Below are 18,468 nucleotides of genomic sequence, written 5' to 3' on the forward strand. Positions count from 1 at the left end.
GGGCTGCAGCTCAGGGCTTCTACTGGGCTGAGGGACCCTGACTCTCTGCAGGCTGGGCCCTGGCCCCGTGCCTGGCGCTGCGTCATCAAAAACTAAGGAAGCTCCCAGGGGAAGTGGCCGTGGAGGTGGGAGGGAGATGGGGCCGGAGGGCAGCACACACCCTGGGAGCCCGGAGCCAGGTGGCAGACACCGCGGCCAGGCCCAGGCTCGGCTCGCAGGGTGACCGCTGACAAGGATGGTACCAGAGAAGACCCAAGTCCCACAGACTCACCTGGTCCCGCTCCAGAAGTGTCCTGTGAGAGCAAGGACAGAGGATAGTGAGGAGGGAAGACTGCCCAAGCATCGCACAGCCCCTGCCCCCCACACCCAGAGGGAAGGGTCAAGGCAAGAAGTGGGGAGGGGGCCAGGGACACGTCCTGAGCGCCCACGGACATTTGTGATTGTGACAACCTAGTTCCCTGTGTGACACGATTCTTACTTACACCCTCCACCTTTGTACCCCTCCGCAGCCCTGGGACATCCGTCCTCTTCCCCTCCCATCCCTTACCAGTAACTCCCACCTCCTCCAGGAAGCCTGCCCTGACCACCCCAGCCCAGGGCCTCCCTGCTCAAAGCTTGGGGTTTGTCGTCTGTCCGGGACGTGTCCTGCTGCATACACTAAATGTTCTGTCTTCCCTCCTCTTTGAGGGCATCTCTGTAGCCCACGCAGGGCCCAGTAAGAGCCCGTTACGTGCTGGTTAATTTGACTGGACCCCCACAGCTGGGGAGAGAAACGACGTCCACAACCCATAAGTGAATTCAGTGACTCCGTCCCCAAGTCAGCTGAAGAGAGGGCTCTACGTCTATCAGGATGGGGGGCAGGTGGGCAGACGCCTGTCACAGAGCTGGGTGGGCACCCAGAGCCACCAGCAAGCCACTGGGCAGGTGGGACGGGTGGGCAGCCGGGCGGGGGAAAGCTATCAGCGCCCAGGAGGCCGTGCACAGGGACCCATTTCTACTGACGACCACGAAGGAAAACAAAGGCCCCTCGTAACCAACAGGGGCTCTGCAAGCCGGCCTGGCCCCAGAAGCGTGAGGGCCGGAACGGTTGGGTCTTTCCGGCTCCAGGCATGGGGCGGCGTAGCGTGCAGGGCAGTGGGAAGGGAATGGTTTGGGGGACTCACCAGGTCTGCAGGAGAACCTGAAAAGGAAGCACATCGGGGTCAGAGCCGCTGGGCGCGCCTGCGTGTGCGAGCGAGGTGAGCTCCAAGGCCCTTCCTTTCAGACCTGGATTACGGACACGCGTGCTTGGTGACCGCGAAAATCTCTCGACTATTTCTGATGGCGATTTCTGAGCTCTGGTTTTAGGGGCCCCACGGAAGAACACACACTGGGTATCATACCCAATGGCAAACAGGTTTTCCTGCATGAGCCAACTCTGCTCCAACGGCAGCAACTGCCTGATCACTGGACAGAACCTGGGCTCAAAGGGAAGGTTTCCACAATTGATTAGTGATGCCTGCCATGGGCAAATGACAGAAGACGTGGTAGTCGTGCTACTCTATTTGTCAGCACCTCGGACACGGGACACTTCAGCTCATCAGATGGAAGGCAAACATTCTAAAGATTCTTTCTGCCTGCCCTGGGGCGACCCAAGGGGAGGACACAGCTCCAGGCTGGGGCCCCGGCCATCTGACAAGCTGAGCTGCCACTCCACCACCAGACAAAACAAGCACCACAAGGGCTAACGTGTGGCTGATGTGACTTCAACACCGTCTAACACACGCACAGTCGCAGCCTGCTTTGCGCAGACATAGGATCCGACAGACCCTGCAGAACAGAGGCTACAGGCGTCAGGCATCAGGCACGTGCCCTTGGGGGAAGCACACGCTCCTTAAAATAAAACCAGGTGCCCACGACGGGCTCTCAGTGACACGGGGAGGGTGCTGGTGACTTCAGCTTTCGAAAGATGTGCAATTGCCTAACTGGTAAAGCCTCAACTATACACATCATGAAAAACACAAAAACCTAAAAAGAGATGGGGGACAGGGGCGGGGGCATTGCAAAAAAGGGAGAAGGCAGGTGATGGCTAACGGCAGGTGTTTTTGCCTGGCGTGACAAAAACCAGGATCGCTTTCATCTCCCTTACTTTTCTCTATATCTTCTATGGGAAATGGGTATTTAATAATCAGGGAAAAGGAAACAGAAAGATTATTTAAAAATAAGAAAACTTGGGCTTCCCTGGTGGCGCAGGGGTTGAGAGTCCGCCTGCCGATGCAGGGGACACGGGTTCGTGCCCCGGTCCGGGAGGATCCCATGTGCCGTGAAGCGGCTGGGCCCGTGAGCCATGGCCGCTGAGCCTGCACGTCCGGAGCCTGTGCTCCGCAATGGGAGAGGCCACAACAGTGAGAGGCCCGCGTACCGCCAAAAAAAAAAGAAAAGAAAACTTGACAGGAAATACACCAGAATATCACCTTTGGTTATTTCTTAATCTGTTCATAAGTGATAATTATTTTCTTCTTTATTTCATTTCTCCTCTTTTTTTTCCTCTAAGTTTTTGATAAAGAAGTATGTTACTTTTAAGATCAGGAAAAAAATGTCAGAAGAAATGAACTGTCCAGTCGCTTGCCGCAAAGGACACATGGCCACAAGAGGGCGGTAGCCATGGGCGAAGCTGAAAAGCTGCGTCGGGGCCAGTCGGGGCCGGCAGCATCCTCTAGCCCGGAGGAGACTGGCAGGGTCACTGAACTTCTGCCGGGCCGGAGTGGGCTGCATCGGGCGGGCCTTGGTGGGGACGAGGGGGTCTGGGCTGACCTGTCGGACCCTCCTCCCAGATCAGGGCACTGGACCAGCAGTCACAGTAAATGAGGAATTAACAAACTCTCCTACTCTGGGCGGTGGTGTCTCGGGGAGCAAGCAGGCCCGGCATGTTTCCCTGTCTACTTGGAGAGTGGTTAACCTGCTCTGAGCGCAGCTCCCCTGAGTGTGGATGTCAGCAGAACAGCCCCATTTCACGGGGATGTGGGAGCATCTGGGCCCCGTGAAGCAGGGCGAGCAGCGTGGTGCTTGGCGGGTGCCCCACGCCCGGACCCAGAGCTCAGCCAGCCCCTGACCGTGGCGGCTTTGAAACCTTTCAGAACCATCTCAGGCTTTCCGGCGGCCAGTCCAGCTGCTCTAGGCTGGGCCCTCCCCCAACTCCTCCCCCAAACCAACATGATTGACAGGAGCCTCAGGCTTCCCCCATCTGAGGCAAAGGGGAGCACAGTAGGTGCCGTGCACGCATGTGAACCGTCTACAAACAGGGCTGTCGCTAAAGAGGGCCGGGCCTCTCCAGGGCGGGGGAACCGAGGGGTGAGGTGTTCCTCTGTGACCGGAAACCTCCATGCAACTGCCAGGAATGTCCTGTGCCCTCTGCGGGGTGGAGATTCTAGACGCTTACAACTGCAGCGCGGCAGGGGGTGCCCAAGAGGCCGAGAGAAGCCAGCCAGTATGCAGTTAGGAGGAGGGCTTTGCCACGGAATCCCCGCTCCCGCTCCGCCTGGGCCTTTTAACACAGTGTGACCCGGGGCCGGCGTCCTCCCCTCTCTGAGCCTCTGTTTCCTCATCTGGTCCCTGCCCCGTGGGGTCACCACGGCAGGAACGGAGAATGTGGGAACACCGCCAGAGCCGGCAGCTGCGAGGGATGACGGGGCCCTCGGCTCGGGGTGTGTCGTGGGACCCTGAGGACCAGCCCCCAGGGCCCGTGCCCCACGGGGAGGGCGGGGATGGGTACTCACTGATCTTGCAGGGAGGGGTCACCTCCAGGCACTCCTTGTGTGCCCCGACGCCACACTTGGTGCACAGGTAACCCTGGTAGAAGGTGCCTCTGCGCCGGGGTGGGAGGGGGAAGGGGCAGGAGGTGAGGTGGACCACCAGACCCACCTTGCCTTCTGCTCCCCCGAGCATCACCCCTCAAAGCCCTGGGGCCCAGGACCCCCGCCCCGATGCGCAGCCTGGCTCTGCCATCCCCACAGGGGGCCCTGGGCACCCACGGGGACAGGCACCTCCCCTCCCAGCTGGATCCCAAACGTCCGAGGGCCGGCTGCCTCCCACACGATGGGATGTCTCCCCGGGTCCCTGGGGCCCAGCACAGCGCTGGCCTAGGGGTGCTGGGCGGCGATGGGGGCACAGGAGGGAGGCAGCAGCGGGCCCCCTCAGGGGCCGGGAGAGGGCCTCACCTGAGGAACATCCTGCACGCTCTGCAGTTGGTGGTCTTGTCAAACGTGTACATCTGGAAGCTGTGCTGGTTGGCGGTGGCTTTGTCGGGCTTGATGTTTGACCTGATGGGAGGGAAAGCGGGCTCCAGGTTCCCTCAGCCCCCCCGAAACGGGAGCCGCCAAACCAGCCGGGCTCCGGAACGCGGCCGGGAGTCAGGAGGCCAGGACTCACAGCCAGGATCTGCCCTGACCCCCGGGCAGACCCGAGGGGCCCTGGCACCCCGGGGAGGATGAAGGGTCCGAGTGGGAGCTTTCGAGAACCTTCTGGGGTGATGGTTAAGGGCTGTATCTGGACAGGGCTTGGGTGTGAGCCGATGCAAGCGTTTGTCGTGACTCAGCAAACCGCACCCAGGATGTCACTGTGTGCGAGCCTGAGATATAAAGATCTAAACAAATCGTGACTTCATGACGGGCACCCTCACTCGCACTGATGTCTGCAATTCACTACGACACGTCCGCTAGCAGACGGCACCAGGGCTGGGGGGACGGCATGTGACAGAGGACAGCACAAGACGTGAACGGAGCAGGCCGGGCATTTACTGTGACGTTCTTTCAACTTGGACTAATGCTTGAAAATTTTCATGAGAACGGTGGGGAGAAAATTACAAGCCCTAGAAAGCCTTGGGGCCCACCGCCTGGCCGCCATCTATTCTGATGTGTCCCACGCGGGACCCCGTTGGATATTCCCAATAATCCCAGAACCTGGACCCTCCCTTCATGTGCATCTCACCAGGAGGAAGAGGCCAGGGAGGTGAGTGCACCTGCCCGGAGGCCCCCAGGACCTGCCACCTGGCCTCAAGGTCTGATGTGGCCAGGCACCCCCACGGTCACCTTTCTCTGTTGGGCTAACTGGGGCTCCTCCTAGATTTCATGGAAAAACAGCTTTGGGGCTTTTCCCCAAAGGTGACGACCCGCTGGCCTGTAAGACGCAGGGATCTGGGCCACCGTGAGCCCATCTGGTACCATGGCCATTCCTGGCCACTCGCTGCCCTGCCGGTCAAGCGTGGGAGGCTCGGCCCCAGGGGGAGGGCCCTCTGGCCACTGTAGATTAAAGAGCGAGAAAGATCCACGTGGCCGCCCACCCGCGCCGCTGCCACGGCGGACTCACATGGCCATCTCAAGCTGTTCCGTCCACTTCCTCTTCATGTCTTCCGTCTTGCAGAAAAACTGGAAGCCTTGCTTGCCTTGAAGGTGAATTAGATAGAACCCGTAGGACCACTGTGGGAGGAGACAGGGGACACGCTTGCAACGGGCATGGCTAGGTGCACACAGGTGCACGGGCACATGCACAGGCACACTCGTGCCCGGGCCTGTACGTGCACACGTGTGCGTAAGTGTACGCAGCCTCTAACGAGATGTCCTGGGACCCACCTCCGACCCCCTCCGAGGTGCGCCCTCAACTGAGGTCTCTGCTGGCTTAGCCCAGGCCACTTCTAATGACCCGCGTTGAGGCGTTCACCTGGGGCCCCCTCCAGGACGCCAGCCCACCCACTTTCACTTCCTAAATGTGATGCCAAAAAAGCTCACTGGTCTGAATTAGAACAACAGAAAAAAACAAAAAAGGCAGAGGAGGCCATGGGCCTGGGGAGCTGCGGCAAAGTCAGCCCAGCCTTCCCACCCCTCAGCCACCACCAGGCCCGGCTATCGCTCGGGGCTTCCAAGGGGCCCAGGAAGAAGCGTCTGGGAAGTCTGAGCCCATCTGTGTTAGGAAAGGTGGAGGGAAAAAGGAAAAGAGGGAAGGAGGGAGGGAAAGAAGAAAGAGGACAAAGGGCGGCAGAGAGAGAACAGGCCAAACCCCAGTGGCTCTGAAACCACCCAGGTCCTTAACGTCCAGGGACTGGGAGTGGGTGGGGCAGGCGGGAGGGGGGTTTCACTTGACACCCTTTGCAGCCGGCAAATCTGTTATCACAAGTACATGTCTCCTCTTAATCCAGACACTGAGGGGAGGAAGGAGGAGAACGCCGGGAACCCAGCCCGGCTCAGGCCCACCCGGCTCCCCAGACCCTACTCCCAACTCAGGGAGGAAGTGCTGGCATTGGGCCCGGAGGTGAGGAAGGTGGCGAGCACGTGAGCGCCAGGGGCTTACCATTTTCCCGTGAGACTAGGAAGCGCGAGGAGAGGAAAGGAAAAGGGGAGACGAGATCATCAAGAGGCCTGGCCCAGCCCCGCGGTGGGTGCCGCAACCCAGCACTGCCCACTGCCAAGTGCCCCAGGATGGGACCACCATGGCAAGGGCCTTCCTCCCAGAGGGGTAGGTGCCGGGGCGGAACTTGGGGGGCTTCGTCTTCAGCCCTGAGCCTGGGAGGTGGCCTCAGGTCACTGCTTCTGGGGCCCCAGTGGCCTGTTTTGGACATCAGGGCTAGGCAGGTCACCCCCAACAGCTCTTCCAGGTGGCACCTGCATTCCACCTGTTAGCTCGGGAGTCCAGCCTCTTTCAGCACTTTGGTTCCTCGCACCCACACCCAGCCCAGGGCTGCACACCATAGGTACTCAAGCACTGGGTGCAGAAGCAGGACTGAACCAGAGAGCACGGCAGCCCCAACTCAGCATCCATCGCACCACCCACAGCATCCACGGCCTCACCCCCAGCAGCCATGGCCCCACCCCAGGAGTCATGGCCCCACCCCTAGCAGTCATGGCCCCTCCCTCACCAGCCATGGCCCCACCTCCAGCAGCCATGGCCCCACCCCTAGCAGTCATGGCCCCTCCCTCACCAGCCATGGCCCCACCCCAGCAGCCATGGCCCCACCCCCAGCAGCCATGGCCTCACCCCCCCAGCAGCTATGGCCCCTCCCTCACCAGTCATGGCCCCACCCCCAGCAGCCATGGCCCCACCCCCAGCAGCCATGGCCCCACCCCTAGCAGTCATGGCCCCTCCCTCACCAGCCATGGTCTCACCCCAGCAGCCATGGCCCCACCCCAGCAGCCATGGCCCCTCCCTCACCAGTCATGGCCCCACCCCCAGCAGCCATGGTCCCACCCACCCCTAGCAGTCATGGCCCCTCCCTCACCAACCATGGCCCCACCCCCAGCAGCCATGGCCCCTCCCTCACCAGCCATGGCCCCACCCCCAGCAGCCACAGCCCACTGGCTGGACATCAGAGCCCCACGAGCCACAGCAAGGCCCACCCGGTGCCCTCCTCCAAAGCGGGAGGGCAGGGGAGGGGCAGGAGGGCCTGCTTGCTGCAGGGGGCCACATGCGCCAGGCGGCCAAGGTCTAAGGCTGGGCTCTCACCAGCGGCCTCGGGCCACACCCCTCAGCTCAGGGTCCTCACTGGGGGGCTGCGATCCGGATCGTGCCCCTCCGACCCCCGCCAGGAAAGACTCAGACAAAAGGCCGGGGGGGGGTAGTGCTGCGCCCAGCACAGAGCGGGTGGAGGCCAGCCCACCTGACCACGCTTTCTCTAGCCACCCCACAACTCCTCCCTCGGGGGGGTCGGTGCCTGCCCCGCACCGGGCGGCCCAGCCTTAGAAGCCCCTCCGTCACCACCGGGAAGCCGGGGCTCACCTTCTTGACATCCTTGTTGTTCATGGGGTCGTCGGTCATCTTGTGAAAAAGCAGCTCGATGATCTCCTTCAGCTCGTAGCTGTCGCCGCGCCTCTTGCACACAATGACCGCCTTGTCAAACAGGAACAGGTACCTGGCCCGACACCGTGGCCACAGGGGCCCGTCAGCGTGGCCACCAGGGGCCCGACAGCACGGCCACCAGGGGCCCGACAGCACGGCCACCAGGGGCCCGTCAGCGCGGCCACAGGGGCCCGTCAGCGTGGCCACCAGGGGCCCGACAGCACGGCCACCAGGAGCCCGTCAGCGCGGCCACAGGGGCCCGTCAGCGCGGCCACCAGGGGCCCGTCAGCGCGGCCACAGGGGCCCGACAGCGCGGCCACCAGGGGCCCGTCAGCGCGGCCACCAGGGGCCCGTCAGTGCGGCCAGTAGGGGCCCGACAGTGCAGCCAACGCAGCGGGGTCCGAGGCCGCGGGACGGCTGTGGGCGCCCGGGTGGGCAGCGCGAGGGCTGCTCCCTCCCCGAGCCTGAGCCCTCCCCCGGCCTGGCCCACCTGGCCGACTCTGACCCCTCAGCCCAGCCTTGGATCCTCCACGCCCCTGCCCCCGCTGGCCTTCCCCACAGCACTGGCCTCTGCCGGTCACTGCCTATTTACACGTCCATCCTCCACGGGATTAGGAGCCGCGTGGGGCAGGGCTCACGTCTTCTGTGAACCTGGCCACGGCCCCAGGCCTTGGACGCAGCAGGTGTGCGTGGAGGACTGAACAAGCTGGGGCCCTGCCAGCTCCCCGGGAGCTTTCGCGTCGCCCGCCCGCACTCCCGCCCAGTCCTTTGGCAAACAGCTCACACGGCCGCTCCCAGGAGCCCGTGCGCTCGCAGGCCGGGCCTCTGGCTGTCCCCCAGCCCGGCCGGTCCAGTGCCGGCCGCAGGCAGGGCAGCCCCACGGGCGTGGCAGCCACTGGCCGTCGCTCTCACCGGGAAGGAAGGAAGCAATTAAAAAGGCGCAACCCAAAGCCAAGTGCACGTGAGAAGCTGTTTCCAGGCCCGCCGGGGAGCGGGGTGCCCTGGAGCGGCGTGTCTGACTCGGGTGCCACCCAGCCCAGCGCCCGCTCCGCTCACCTGTCTTGCTTGGTGTGGTTCACTATGGACCGGACCTTCAGCTCCCCATCGATCTTTGGTCTCCCAAATTCCTCCAGTTTCACTTGCTGGGAAAGAAAGGGCACGGCCGTTAGTCCCAGCGCCAGAGCAGGTTCCCTACGTGGGGAGAAACGCAGGTGGGCACGCGTCTGGGGCGGCCGTTTTCCGCTGAAACCGAAGGCGGGAGCGATGTGAGACGAGCCCCCCCCGGTTCCCGGCTGGTGCCGAGGACAGAAGGGAGGAACTGGGCCTGCAGACTCTGCAGTCCCTGCTGAGGACTCCCTCCAGCTCTGCAGCAACAAAGGGCGATTGATGGTGTGGGTCAGTTAGCAGGCCACTGTCATCATGGAGCCAGAGCAGGAACCTGGTGGGAAACGCCAGACGCCTGACCCCGAGAAACCAAATTAAACAGAGAACAAACGGCGCTTATCAGAGAGAGGGCGGGCAGCGCGCGGGGGTCCTGCCAGTGGTTCATCTATCACAGGAAGAGCCTTCGAGTGGAACCCCCTCTCTGGTTTGCAAGAATTTCATTTTCGTTTTCTGCCTGGTTTGCATCTCTGCTCTGCTCTGATTCAGAGAGATGTCTCTGGGCACGTTCCCTGTGCGGTCTATGCGGACAGAACAGGCAGGAGAGGATGCCGCAAAACGCTATCAGGCCAGCCCCCCTGGCGCTACGACGGGGGCTCTCAGCATCTTCTTTCAGAGTTTTCTGCATTTTCCAGGAGCTGCCAGAGCAAAACGAAGGGCGCAGCGTGGGTGTCACCCAGGGTGGGACCAGCACCTGCTTAGTGACTCAGGGCCTCTGTGTCTCATCTCCAAAGGGCGGGAAGAAACGTACCAGCTCCACCTGCTGGGATGGGGTCCGGAGAAAACCACACGGCTGGGCAGAGCAGGGCGCCCGGCCCACAGGAGCGCTCCACACCTGCTTCCCCGCTGCTTAACTTCTGTCATTTGATGCGCAAGAATTAGTCGTATGTAAAAACTTAAAAAAAAAAAGTCTTCTTGTCACAAAAGTAGTGCCCATCCATCCATCGTAGAGCATGTGGAAAACATCCAACGCTCAACGAGGGGAAAACCAACAGCCCCAGGCCCCACCGGGCACTAACACCACCGCTAACAGCCTGGGGCACAGCCATCCTTAACCTCCTCTGCCCTCTGAAAGGAAAGAAAAATGGGGTCGGGTCATAATGCTGTTCGGCGACTTCTTTTTTCTTTGCTGGACGACACATGACGATTGTCTTCACGCCACGTGCCTGTACCACAGTCCTGTTTGGGCTCTTCTGACTCTGGTCGGGGAGGACCAGACAAATGGGCACCAGGTGTCAGCCTGGGCATGCGGGGCTTCCTTTGCAAAAGCTTCTGTGCTGATTTGCTTTTGACAGACACTCACCCGGACTCTAAAAGTTCAGGGACCAGAGAGTGAAAATGCGTGTAAACCAGCGGTCCTCGGCCAGGGCTGATTCTGTACCCAGGGGACATCTCGTGATGTCGGGAGTTGTATCTGGTGGCCATGACTTGGGCCCCTGAAGGGTGGGGATGCTACCAGCATCTAGTGGACAGAGTCCAGGGGTGCAGCTCAACATCCCACAATGCACAGGACAGGCCCCGTGACAGAGAATGGCCCAGCCCCAAGTGTCAACAGTGCCGAGGCGGAGAAACCCTGTTTAGACATTCAGCAGATCAGCGAGAGGCTGGTACCGGTTGGCACAGGCGGGGAGGTGCCTGCTTCCTGGGGTGGCCCATCTCCTCGCCCCGCAGGACCCAGTGGTTCACCCAACGCCCCGAGGCTGAGCCTCTGATGGACCAGGATGAGGATAAGGTCCCATGAGGTGTCAGCCCTGCCTGCTAGAGGTCAAGGGGGAGGGGAGAACTCAAGGGCAACTCCTGGGCAGGGTGACCAAACCCTCTCTATTGTCCCTCATGGCGACAGGCGATGTGGGTGAGCCAGGGGTCCCAGAGTGTTAGGAGCCTCGTGCTCCCCTGGGCGCCGCACTCTCCTCTTGGACCCAAGAGAGTCCCGGTCCAGGCCAGGGAGGGAGGGCAGAGCAGAGCAGTCAATACCGTTCCCCTCCTCGGGCCCTCAGCCAGTGGCCACCCTTGTGCACAGGGCCCCTGGGCTGGTCTCGGTGCACAGCCTGGCAGTGCGAGGTCAGCCTCGGCTCCAGGAGCTGCTCCACCCTCTCGGTGGAGAGCGCTCAGCCGGCTGCACGTGCCTCCACGACCCGGACGGACGGAGCGTGTGGTCGCCCTTCCACTTATTCGATGCTGAGATTGTGAAAGTCATTTTTTTTTTTTTTTTTGGTACGCGGGCCTCTCACCGTTGCGGCCTCTCCCGTTGCGGAGCACAGGCTCCGGACGCGCAGGCTCAGCGGCCATGGCTCACGGGCCCGGCCGCTCCGCGGCATGTGGGATCTTCCCGGACCGGGGCACGAACCCGCGTCCCCGGCATCGGCAGGCAGACTCTCAACCACTGCGCCACCAGGGAAGCCCTGAAAGTCATTTTTTAAAACACGCATATATGGCCGTGACTGTCTCCGCTCCTGGGGAGCCGGCGCACTTACCAGGTTCTCTATGGAACTCTGAAACTCGCCGATTTTCTTCAGGGTCTCTTTGTCCCGTTTGACTTCGTTGATGTACATCGCCAGGTCCTGGGACACAACAGAGGCGGGGAGCGGGTCAGCAGGCCCACGCTGGGCAGGGCGTGAGGGGCTCAGCCACGAACCCCACGGCACCGTGCAAGGGCTGGGCATCTCCAAAGCACCGCCCACCGTCCCCAGAGGTGGCTGGCCCTCGAAATGACCGCAGGGGTGAGAAGCGTCACCCCACTTGACAAACGAGGCAGAAAAGCTGCGCCCCATTGGTGGGCCAGGAAATCCCTCCTCCTAGAACAGCTCCCTTCTACCCCGTCACTCGGCCACCTTCTAGGTCAGAGTAGAAGGAAAACAACCAGGTCGACCTGGACCAGCCAGTTCTTGGCCCTACAGAGCCTCGGTGGAACGAGGGCGACCCCACCGCGCAGCCCGGCCACCCACACGCTGCAGTCTCCTGCTGGCCGCCAGGGGGCACTGCCCACCGCGATCCAGAGGGCCCAGCGGGACAGACACCCAGAGCCCAGGGTGGAGCCCCTGAGCCAGGCGGTGGGTAGGGGGTGAGAGCTGGTTCCAGCCTCCCCTCCAGTGCCCCCTGCCCGTCCACCCTGGGAGCCCACTGGCCAGGCAGAATCGGAGACCCCGAGGCAGGAACATTACAAGATGGGCCTGGTGAGCCGTGCAACCGCCGGGGCCTCCATGGCACAGGCCACAGAGTTCGCACAGGACTTGGAGTAAAGAGGACAGGCTGCTCAGAGAAGCTCCAGAAACAGACGGCCGAGCAGTGGGGGGACAGAAGCCAGAGGGGGCGATCCCCCTGGGAAGGTCACTTCGCAAAGATGGAGGAGGCTCAGGACGTTGCCAGGTGACAAGGACAGGTTCAGCCCGAGCCAGCACACAGGTGGGGAAGAACGGACACCTTCAGGGGCCTGAGCGTGGCCAAGCCTGCCTGGAAGGTGGGGCATTAGGGGTAAACACAACTGCAAAGCCAGCACAGCTCTGGAGGCCTGTGTGCCGGGGGGAGGGTCTGGGCCTGACTTCAGCAGGCAGTGGGGAGCCACAGAAGGGTTCTAAGAGGGGCAGGGACGTGAGCTGGGCTCTCCTTCCGGGGGCTGAGCTGCAAAGTGGGCTTCCATGGACAGAGGGAGGAGGGGAGAGGCACCGTGCCTGGGTGGAGCGGGCATTTCAGAAGCAGATGCCACACACTGGGCAGCAGGCAGGGGAGGGCCAGGTGGCCCAGCACTGGGTCCGGTGCCTGGATTCTGGCGACCGTCTGGCAGACGGTCAGGGAAGCGAGAGGAAGGGAGGCCTGGGGGTGGGGGTGGGGTCACTGTGGGCCAGGGGAGGCTAGAGAAGAGAATCCTTAGGGAAGCCCCCTCCACCCGCCCCCTCTGCCCCTGGTGGGTCCCATCCACCGCCCTGCCCCTGCTCCGCCTCTTGCCGTCCCAGGAAGATCTACATCTCCGATCACCGAGGTAAGGTTGTTAGCGAGCCCAGGTCCAGTCAAAGAGGGCGGGCACGGCCCATGAAGCCCCAGGCTGGCCCGGCCTCTCCCCTGCCTCGGTTTACCCACCTGCATGGCCTCCAGCGCTTCTTTGAGCTGCTGCCTCTCGGGCCGGTCGGTGGAATGGCTCAGAAGTTCCTGGGGGGGTGGTGAGGCGTGGGTGACCACTCAGGGGTCCCCACCAGGCCCCGGGTGTGCAGACAGAGCCAGGCCCTCGGGACAAAGCCCCACCCCCACCCCCACCCCCGGCTCTGGTCCAGCCGCCCAACTCCGGCAGACAGACAGCGAGTCCTCCTCCAGGGGACACACGGCTTCGAGGCGAGGTGTCTCCAACGCTTGTGGATAACGGGAGGAACATTAAGACACCACAAAGCCAGGGGCCATGCTAACAGGTGACCTGCTGATTCACTAAAGAGCCTTGGCTGGCATCTCACAGAAACCACTGTCTCCCGTGCAGGTCTGTCTGTCCCGAAGGACTTCCTGTTTCCGTGGCCACCAGCAAGCTCAGGGACTGGGTTAGAAGACGGGCCCCAGGAGCTCTTACTTCCGGCCTGAGGATGCTTTTCTGTCTCTCTCGGCTTTTCTTTCTCTTACCGATTTAGATCGTAATTGTCCTTGCGTACTAACTGACAATATTCATAAGACACACAAATACTGCGTAGCTCCCGGCACTGATTTTGCAGTTTTTAGGCGCCAAGCACGGGCTGCCCTACTCTATGCGCTTGTTCATTTGTCTCCCTGGCCTGTGTGTGGGCTCCACCCCACGCCCCGGGGGCTGCCGGGCCCTGACCCCCTCCAGCCGGTCTCACCTTGAGGAGCAGGTGGTATTTGAGCACCCTCTGCATGGGGACCACCAGCAGGTCCTGCAGCTTGAACTTCCCGTCTTGGACCTTCAGGGTGCATTCCTGGGCGTCGGGGGGGCAGCGGGTGGGTTTAGGGCATCCTTGCCCGGGCACACCGGACCCCAACACTCCCATCCCCCGGCCTGGGGACGGGGGCAGACCCAAGCCCTGCACTGGGGCCCAGGTGTCTGGTCTTCCTCCGGTCCGGCTCCCAGAGACCGCCCCCCCCCCAAACCAGGCGTGTGCAGAGGGGTGGGCTTCACAGCAGGCGGGCAGGGGCCCTGCTGCCTCTCATAGCCTCAGGGGTCTGCAGTGGCCACATGGGGGGGATTCTGAGTGACGCCTGGTCTGGGGTCTACCAGAGACCCTGGCGGAGGCCAGCTCACACTAACGGGGGCACCGCCCTCAGGAACCAGGGGCTCCCCACGGGTTGCCTGGACACACGAGGGCATCGGGCCTCTCCGAGGGGCGAGTCACCCCCACCACTGCCGGAGCAAAGGGACGTGGCCCCAGGGCTCACCCTGGGAACTGTCTGACCGGCCAGATACAACATGGGAAGCCCAGCCTCTGGGGGGACGACACGGCAGGGGTGGGAGGCTCCCAGCAGAGGTCCGTCACCTGGGGCCCCCGTGGGGTCCCGATAGGCCAGGGTCAGGGCTCAGTCACAGCCCCCCACTCAGCCGGATCTGGTCCGGGGGTCCTGCCACAGCGGCACCCAGGCTGGGCCCTGGCCTGGGATGGTGACCTCCCCCTGCCCACTCTCAACCCCAACAAAATGCAAAGGAGAAAAACCACCTGCCAGAAACATCTACAAAAAACGTCCCATCACTGCCCCGCCCCCAGCTTCCCATGAAACGGGTAAGAGGCCAGGGAGCTGGAAGCTCGGACACGGCAAGTACCTCGACTTTCTGTCTGAAGTCCTCCCTGCCGGCCAGCAGCTGGCTCAGCGTGCTCTGCGCGTGCTCCATGCAGCTGCAGTACTCCCCGTAGATCAGGAGCCTGGACGCGGGCGCACGCGCGCACACACACACGCACACACACACACACACACACACACACACTGGGTGTGAGCCCGAGCCGTTTGCACGTCAGGCTGTGAGCACAGCAAGCAGCTCTCTCCCCCGACAGCTCCTCACGTGTTCGCACATTTAACGGTTTTGTTCTTTCCATGAGGCTGCTTTCCTTCCCCGCCCTGCCCAGGAGGAGGGCTGCCAGCCGTGGGGAGGGAGGGGCACCCTGCCTTCCCCGAACCCAAGGAGGCCCTCTTCTGTGGTTCTGTTCCAGGTCAGGACCGGGTTTGGGGGTGCCGCTCTCAGCCCTCCATCCCGCCCCTGGAAAGGGCCAAAGCCAGACAGAAGCCCCCGCCTCTCCAGGCGACTCACGCTGCAGCCCACAGGCAGTGAGCACCAAGGCCCAGCCCGGCTCTGTGCTCGCCCTGGGGGGCCGGCCCCTGAGCTTACATATCGAGGTGCGGGGACCCCGCGGGCCAGCCCTTGTTGCTGCCACATGGCACTGATGGTCTGTGCCTGGGTTCCAGCCACCGGCCTCTCAGGGCAGGGTGACGTCAGCCCCCGTCACCTGGGAGACGGGGGGGCTGGGAAGGGCCGCGGATCCAGGGAAGATGCGGGGTGCAGAGGGGGAGAAGGAGCTCCCTCTAACCCAGCCCCGCCTCCCCCGCTTCCGGCCTCCCCTGCGTCCACTGCCTGCCTGCCGTCCTGCTTCTCTCCTAACACCCTCTGCTTTGCTCCCCACCACGATCCTCCAGGGCCGACAGGCCAGAGCCCCTGGCACTGGGGCCCAGCGCTCTCAGGGCCTTGGGTTACTAGCCTGAAACCTCATCTTTCAAAATCTTGTCACCGACTACCGAGCAGGCCCCTGGAGAAGGACCAGGCAGGTGACGTCGTCGGCTGCAACAGCCACCACCTCGGGGAGCCACCAGGGCCAGGAGCTTCACGCACAGCGCCACGACCCTTTAACCCACTTGTAGAGGTGGGGGTGGTGAGCCCCACTCTCCAGTGGGGAAACCAAGGCCTCAGTGAACTTGCTAAGAGTCACCAGCTAATAAAGGGCGACACCAGGAGGCCGGGCCCCGCGCATGGCGTTCCAGGGACGCCCTGCCAGACGCAGGTTACGCTGTGTGTCAGCAAACGTCTGGAGGCCTCTCCCGGCCCAGCTCTGGGAAGCTCGGGTGAAGATGACGTCAGGCCCATTTCTCTGTCCTCCGCAGACGCTGCTGCACCCTGGGGTACCTGGCGAGGCGCCGCGGGTAGGCAGTCAAGGCCTGTTGCTGGCTTCACTTTGGAGGAGATGACACTGCATCCCGCTGGGTCTGTGGGACTCCCCAGGCTCTCCCTGCACGGCCCGAGGGACCCGCGGTGACCACACCTGGGCCGGGCATCCAGCACCCCGGCTCTGCCACGTGAGCCCCCGGGCAGGTCTCCCCTCCCTGGGGCCTTGGGGGTTTGGGACAGATGGCCGGGTCCAGAGTCCCGAGTGTGACACACTGACCAGGAGCCACTCTGCATGAGAAACTGAGCCCTGGCTTTCACTTCAAGGAGTCTGCTATTCAATTCAGAATTTTCATAGAAAAGTTGATTAAGGGGCTTCCCTGGTGGCGCAGTCGTTAAGAATCTGCCTGCCAATGCAGAGGACACGGGTTTGAGCTCTGGTCTGGGAGGATTCCACATGCTGCGAAACAACTAAGCCCATGCGCCACAACTACCGAGCCCGTGCGCCACAATTACTGAGCCTGCGTGCCACAAATACTGAAGCCCGCGCGCCTAGAGTCCATGCTCCGCAACAAGAGAAGCCACCGCAACGAGAAGCCCACGCACCACAACAAGAGTAGCCCCCGCTCACCACAACTAGAGAAAGCCCGCGCACAGCAACGAAGACTCAATGCAGCCAAAAAGAAAGAAAGGGAGGGAGGGAGGGAGGAAGGAAGAGAAAGAAAGCCAGTTTCGTGTACCAAAGTTTAAAAAAAAACCCAGAAACTTGGAAGTAAGGCAACGCACACGCGGAGGACTTGACGGTTCACGGTCCCACCGGAGCGCCTGGGAACGCCAGCCACCCGAGGCCCCGGGGAAGGCGGTCTCCCCGGCCCGGCCCGACGCACGCTGCGTGACCCTGTTCTGTACACGTGATTTCCGTCACGCTGGGGAAGCAACCCAAAGGTTCCAGCGCTCTTGCCGCGGAGGAAATCGACCGGTTTGCATGTAACGTGGCCACCTCACTCCTAACTCCTGTCCCCGCTGACTCTGCGTGCCAGGTGTCCCGACTGTCAGCTGAGCGACCTTCGTCACCCTTCTGCTCTTTCACGGGGTGGGAGCTGTTGGCCACCAGCTCCGGGCTAGGTTATTTATTTAACTGCTTGACCTTCCAACTCCGACCCCGTAAAGGGAGGCTGAATGCCTCTCACAGAAATACATCTGACGCCTTATTTCCTCACCGCGCCACTTCTGTCTCAGCCCACGCAGCCGGGGACAGGACGGAGCACGTCCCAGGACACAGGTGATGCGCCCAGGTGTTCACCCGGGACACGGGAACAAGCTGAGACCACGCGTGGCCAAGGCCTCACCCCTCTCCCGTCCCGAGCTGCCCCATCTGGGAAAGGGGCTCTGGACAGGGCGGGAGGCAAAGGGCTCTCCGGCTGGTGGTCCCAGGGCAGCCCTCCCGACAGGGCAGCCACGCGAACCCCTGCGGGGGCTCTAGGGGGTACGAGAGGGTTGTCTCCGTGCAGGACCACCTGACCTCGGGCTTTGAGATGAAAGGCCCCCAGAGACCCTGGTTTCCGTGAATGGAAATCACAGCCAGAGGGCAGCGCCGTCCACCTAACCTAAGAGCAAGGAGAAGCTGCAGAGCGCCGAAGCCCTCACCTGCTCAGAGCCTCTCTCTCCACACTCACGGAAATCCCACGGGGTCCTGGGACGGGGAACCTGCCTTTCTGAACGACGTTCCTCCTAACGGCACGTGCGCAAAGCCCCACAGACAGTCCCTCCTGAGAGCTCGTCCTCCCGTCTTACCACCGGGCCACCAGCTCCCCAGGCCCCATCCAGCCCGAACCACGGACCCACGAGAAGTCAGGCTCCAGGCCCACCTTGGTCAGCCCCAGCGATAAATACAAAAGGTGTGACTTCAATGCAAACCCTGCCTGAGAGCCAGCTCCCTCCGTGTGGGAGACGTCGTCTCCTTTAAGCCCACACGGCAAGGTTAACAGGAGCCCCCGCCTTGTCTGAGGATCGAGGCTGCATTAATGGGAGAATAAGCTCCAAAAAGAGGGAGGTGATTGCCCCCTGCCATTCTGCTGCTCATACCACACCCGGATGCCACCCATCCTTCATCAGGGACGAGCTGCCGGCATCTTGCCCCTTGAAATCCTCAATGGCTTCTCCTGCCCTCATTAAAAAAATGATGGGGCTTCCCTGGTGGCGCAGTGGTTGAGAGTCCGCCTGCCGATGCAGGGGACACGGGTTCGTGCCCCGGTCCGGGAGGATCCCACGTGCCGCGGAGCGGCTGGGCCCGTGAGCCATGGCTGCTGAGCCTGCGCGTCCGGAGCCTGTGCTCCGCAACGGGAGAGGCCACGGCAGTGAGAGGCCTGCGTACCGCAAAAAAAAAAAAAAAAAAATTATGAATCCCTATCTTCGCCCACCAGATCCTG

At 62.4% G+C, this 18,468-nt stretch overlaps 1 protein-coding gene across 3 annotated transcripts in view; it reads right to left on the reverse strand.

Annotated features, from left to right (window-relative positions):
• VAV2 (vav guanine nucleotide exchange factor 2) overlaps positions 1-18,468 on the reverse strand; it is a 176,850-nt gene that overhangs the window by 14,909 nt on the left and 143,473 nt on the right. For 2 of the 3 annotated variants that reach the window (XM_060153935.1, XM_060153933.1), the window contains exons 9-19: positions 14,711-14,810; positions 13,779-13,874; positions 13,039-13,107; positions 11,439-11,525; positions 8,860-8,945; positions 7,744-7,876; positions 5,344-5,453; positions 4,197-4,298; positions 3,756-3,844; positions 1,164-1,180; positions 272-293 (exon numbers count right to left, since the gene is read on the reverse strand). In XM_060153935.1, coding sequence (XP_060009918.1) covers positions 272-293; positions 1,164-1,180; positions 3,756-3,844; positions 4,197-4,298; positions 5,344-5,453; positions 7,744-7,876; positions 8,860-8,945; positions 11,439-11,525; positions 13,039-13,107; positions 13,779-13,874; positions 14,711-14,810 — 911 coding nt within the window. Of the gene's footprint in view, positions 1-271; positions 294-1,163; positions 1,181-3,755; positions 3,845-4,196; positions 4,299-5,343; positions 5,454-6,321; positions 6,337-7,743; positions 7,877-8,859; positions 8,946-11,438; positions 11,526-13,038; positions 13,108-13,778; positions 13,875-14,710; positions 14,811-18,468 lie in introns of all 3 variants that reach the window. The other variant, XM_060153934.1, reaches the window with a different exon arrangement.

This window comes from Lagenorhynchus albirostris, chromosome 7 (assembly GCF_949774975.1).
Source record: "Lagenorhynchus albirostris chromosome 7, mLagAlb1.1, whole genome shotgun sequence".
NCBI classification, from domain to species: domain Eukaryota; kingdom Metazoa; phylum Chordata; class Mammalia; order Artiodactyla; family Delphinidae; genus Lagenorhynchus; species Lagenorhynchus albirostris.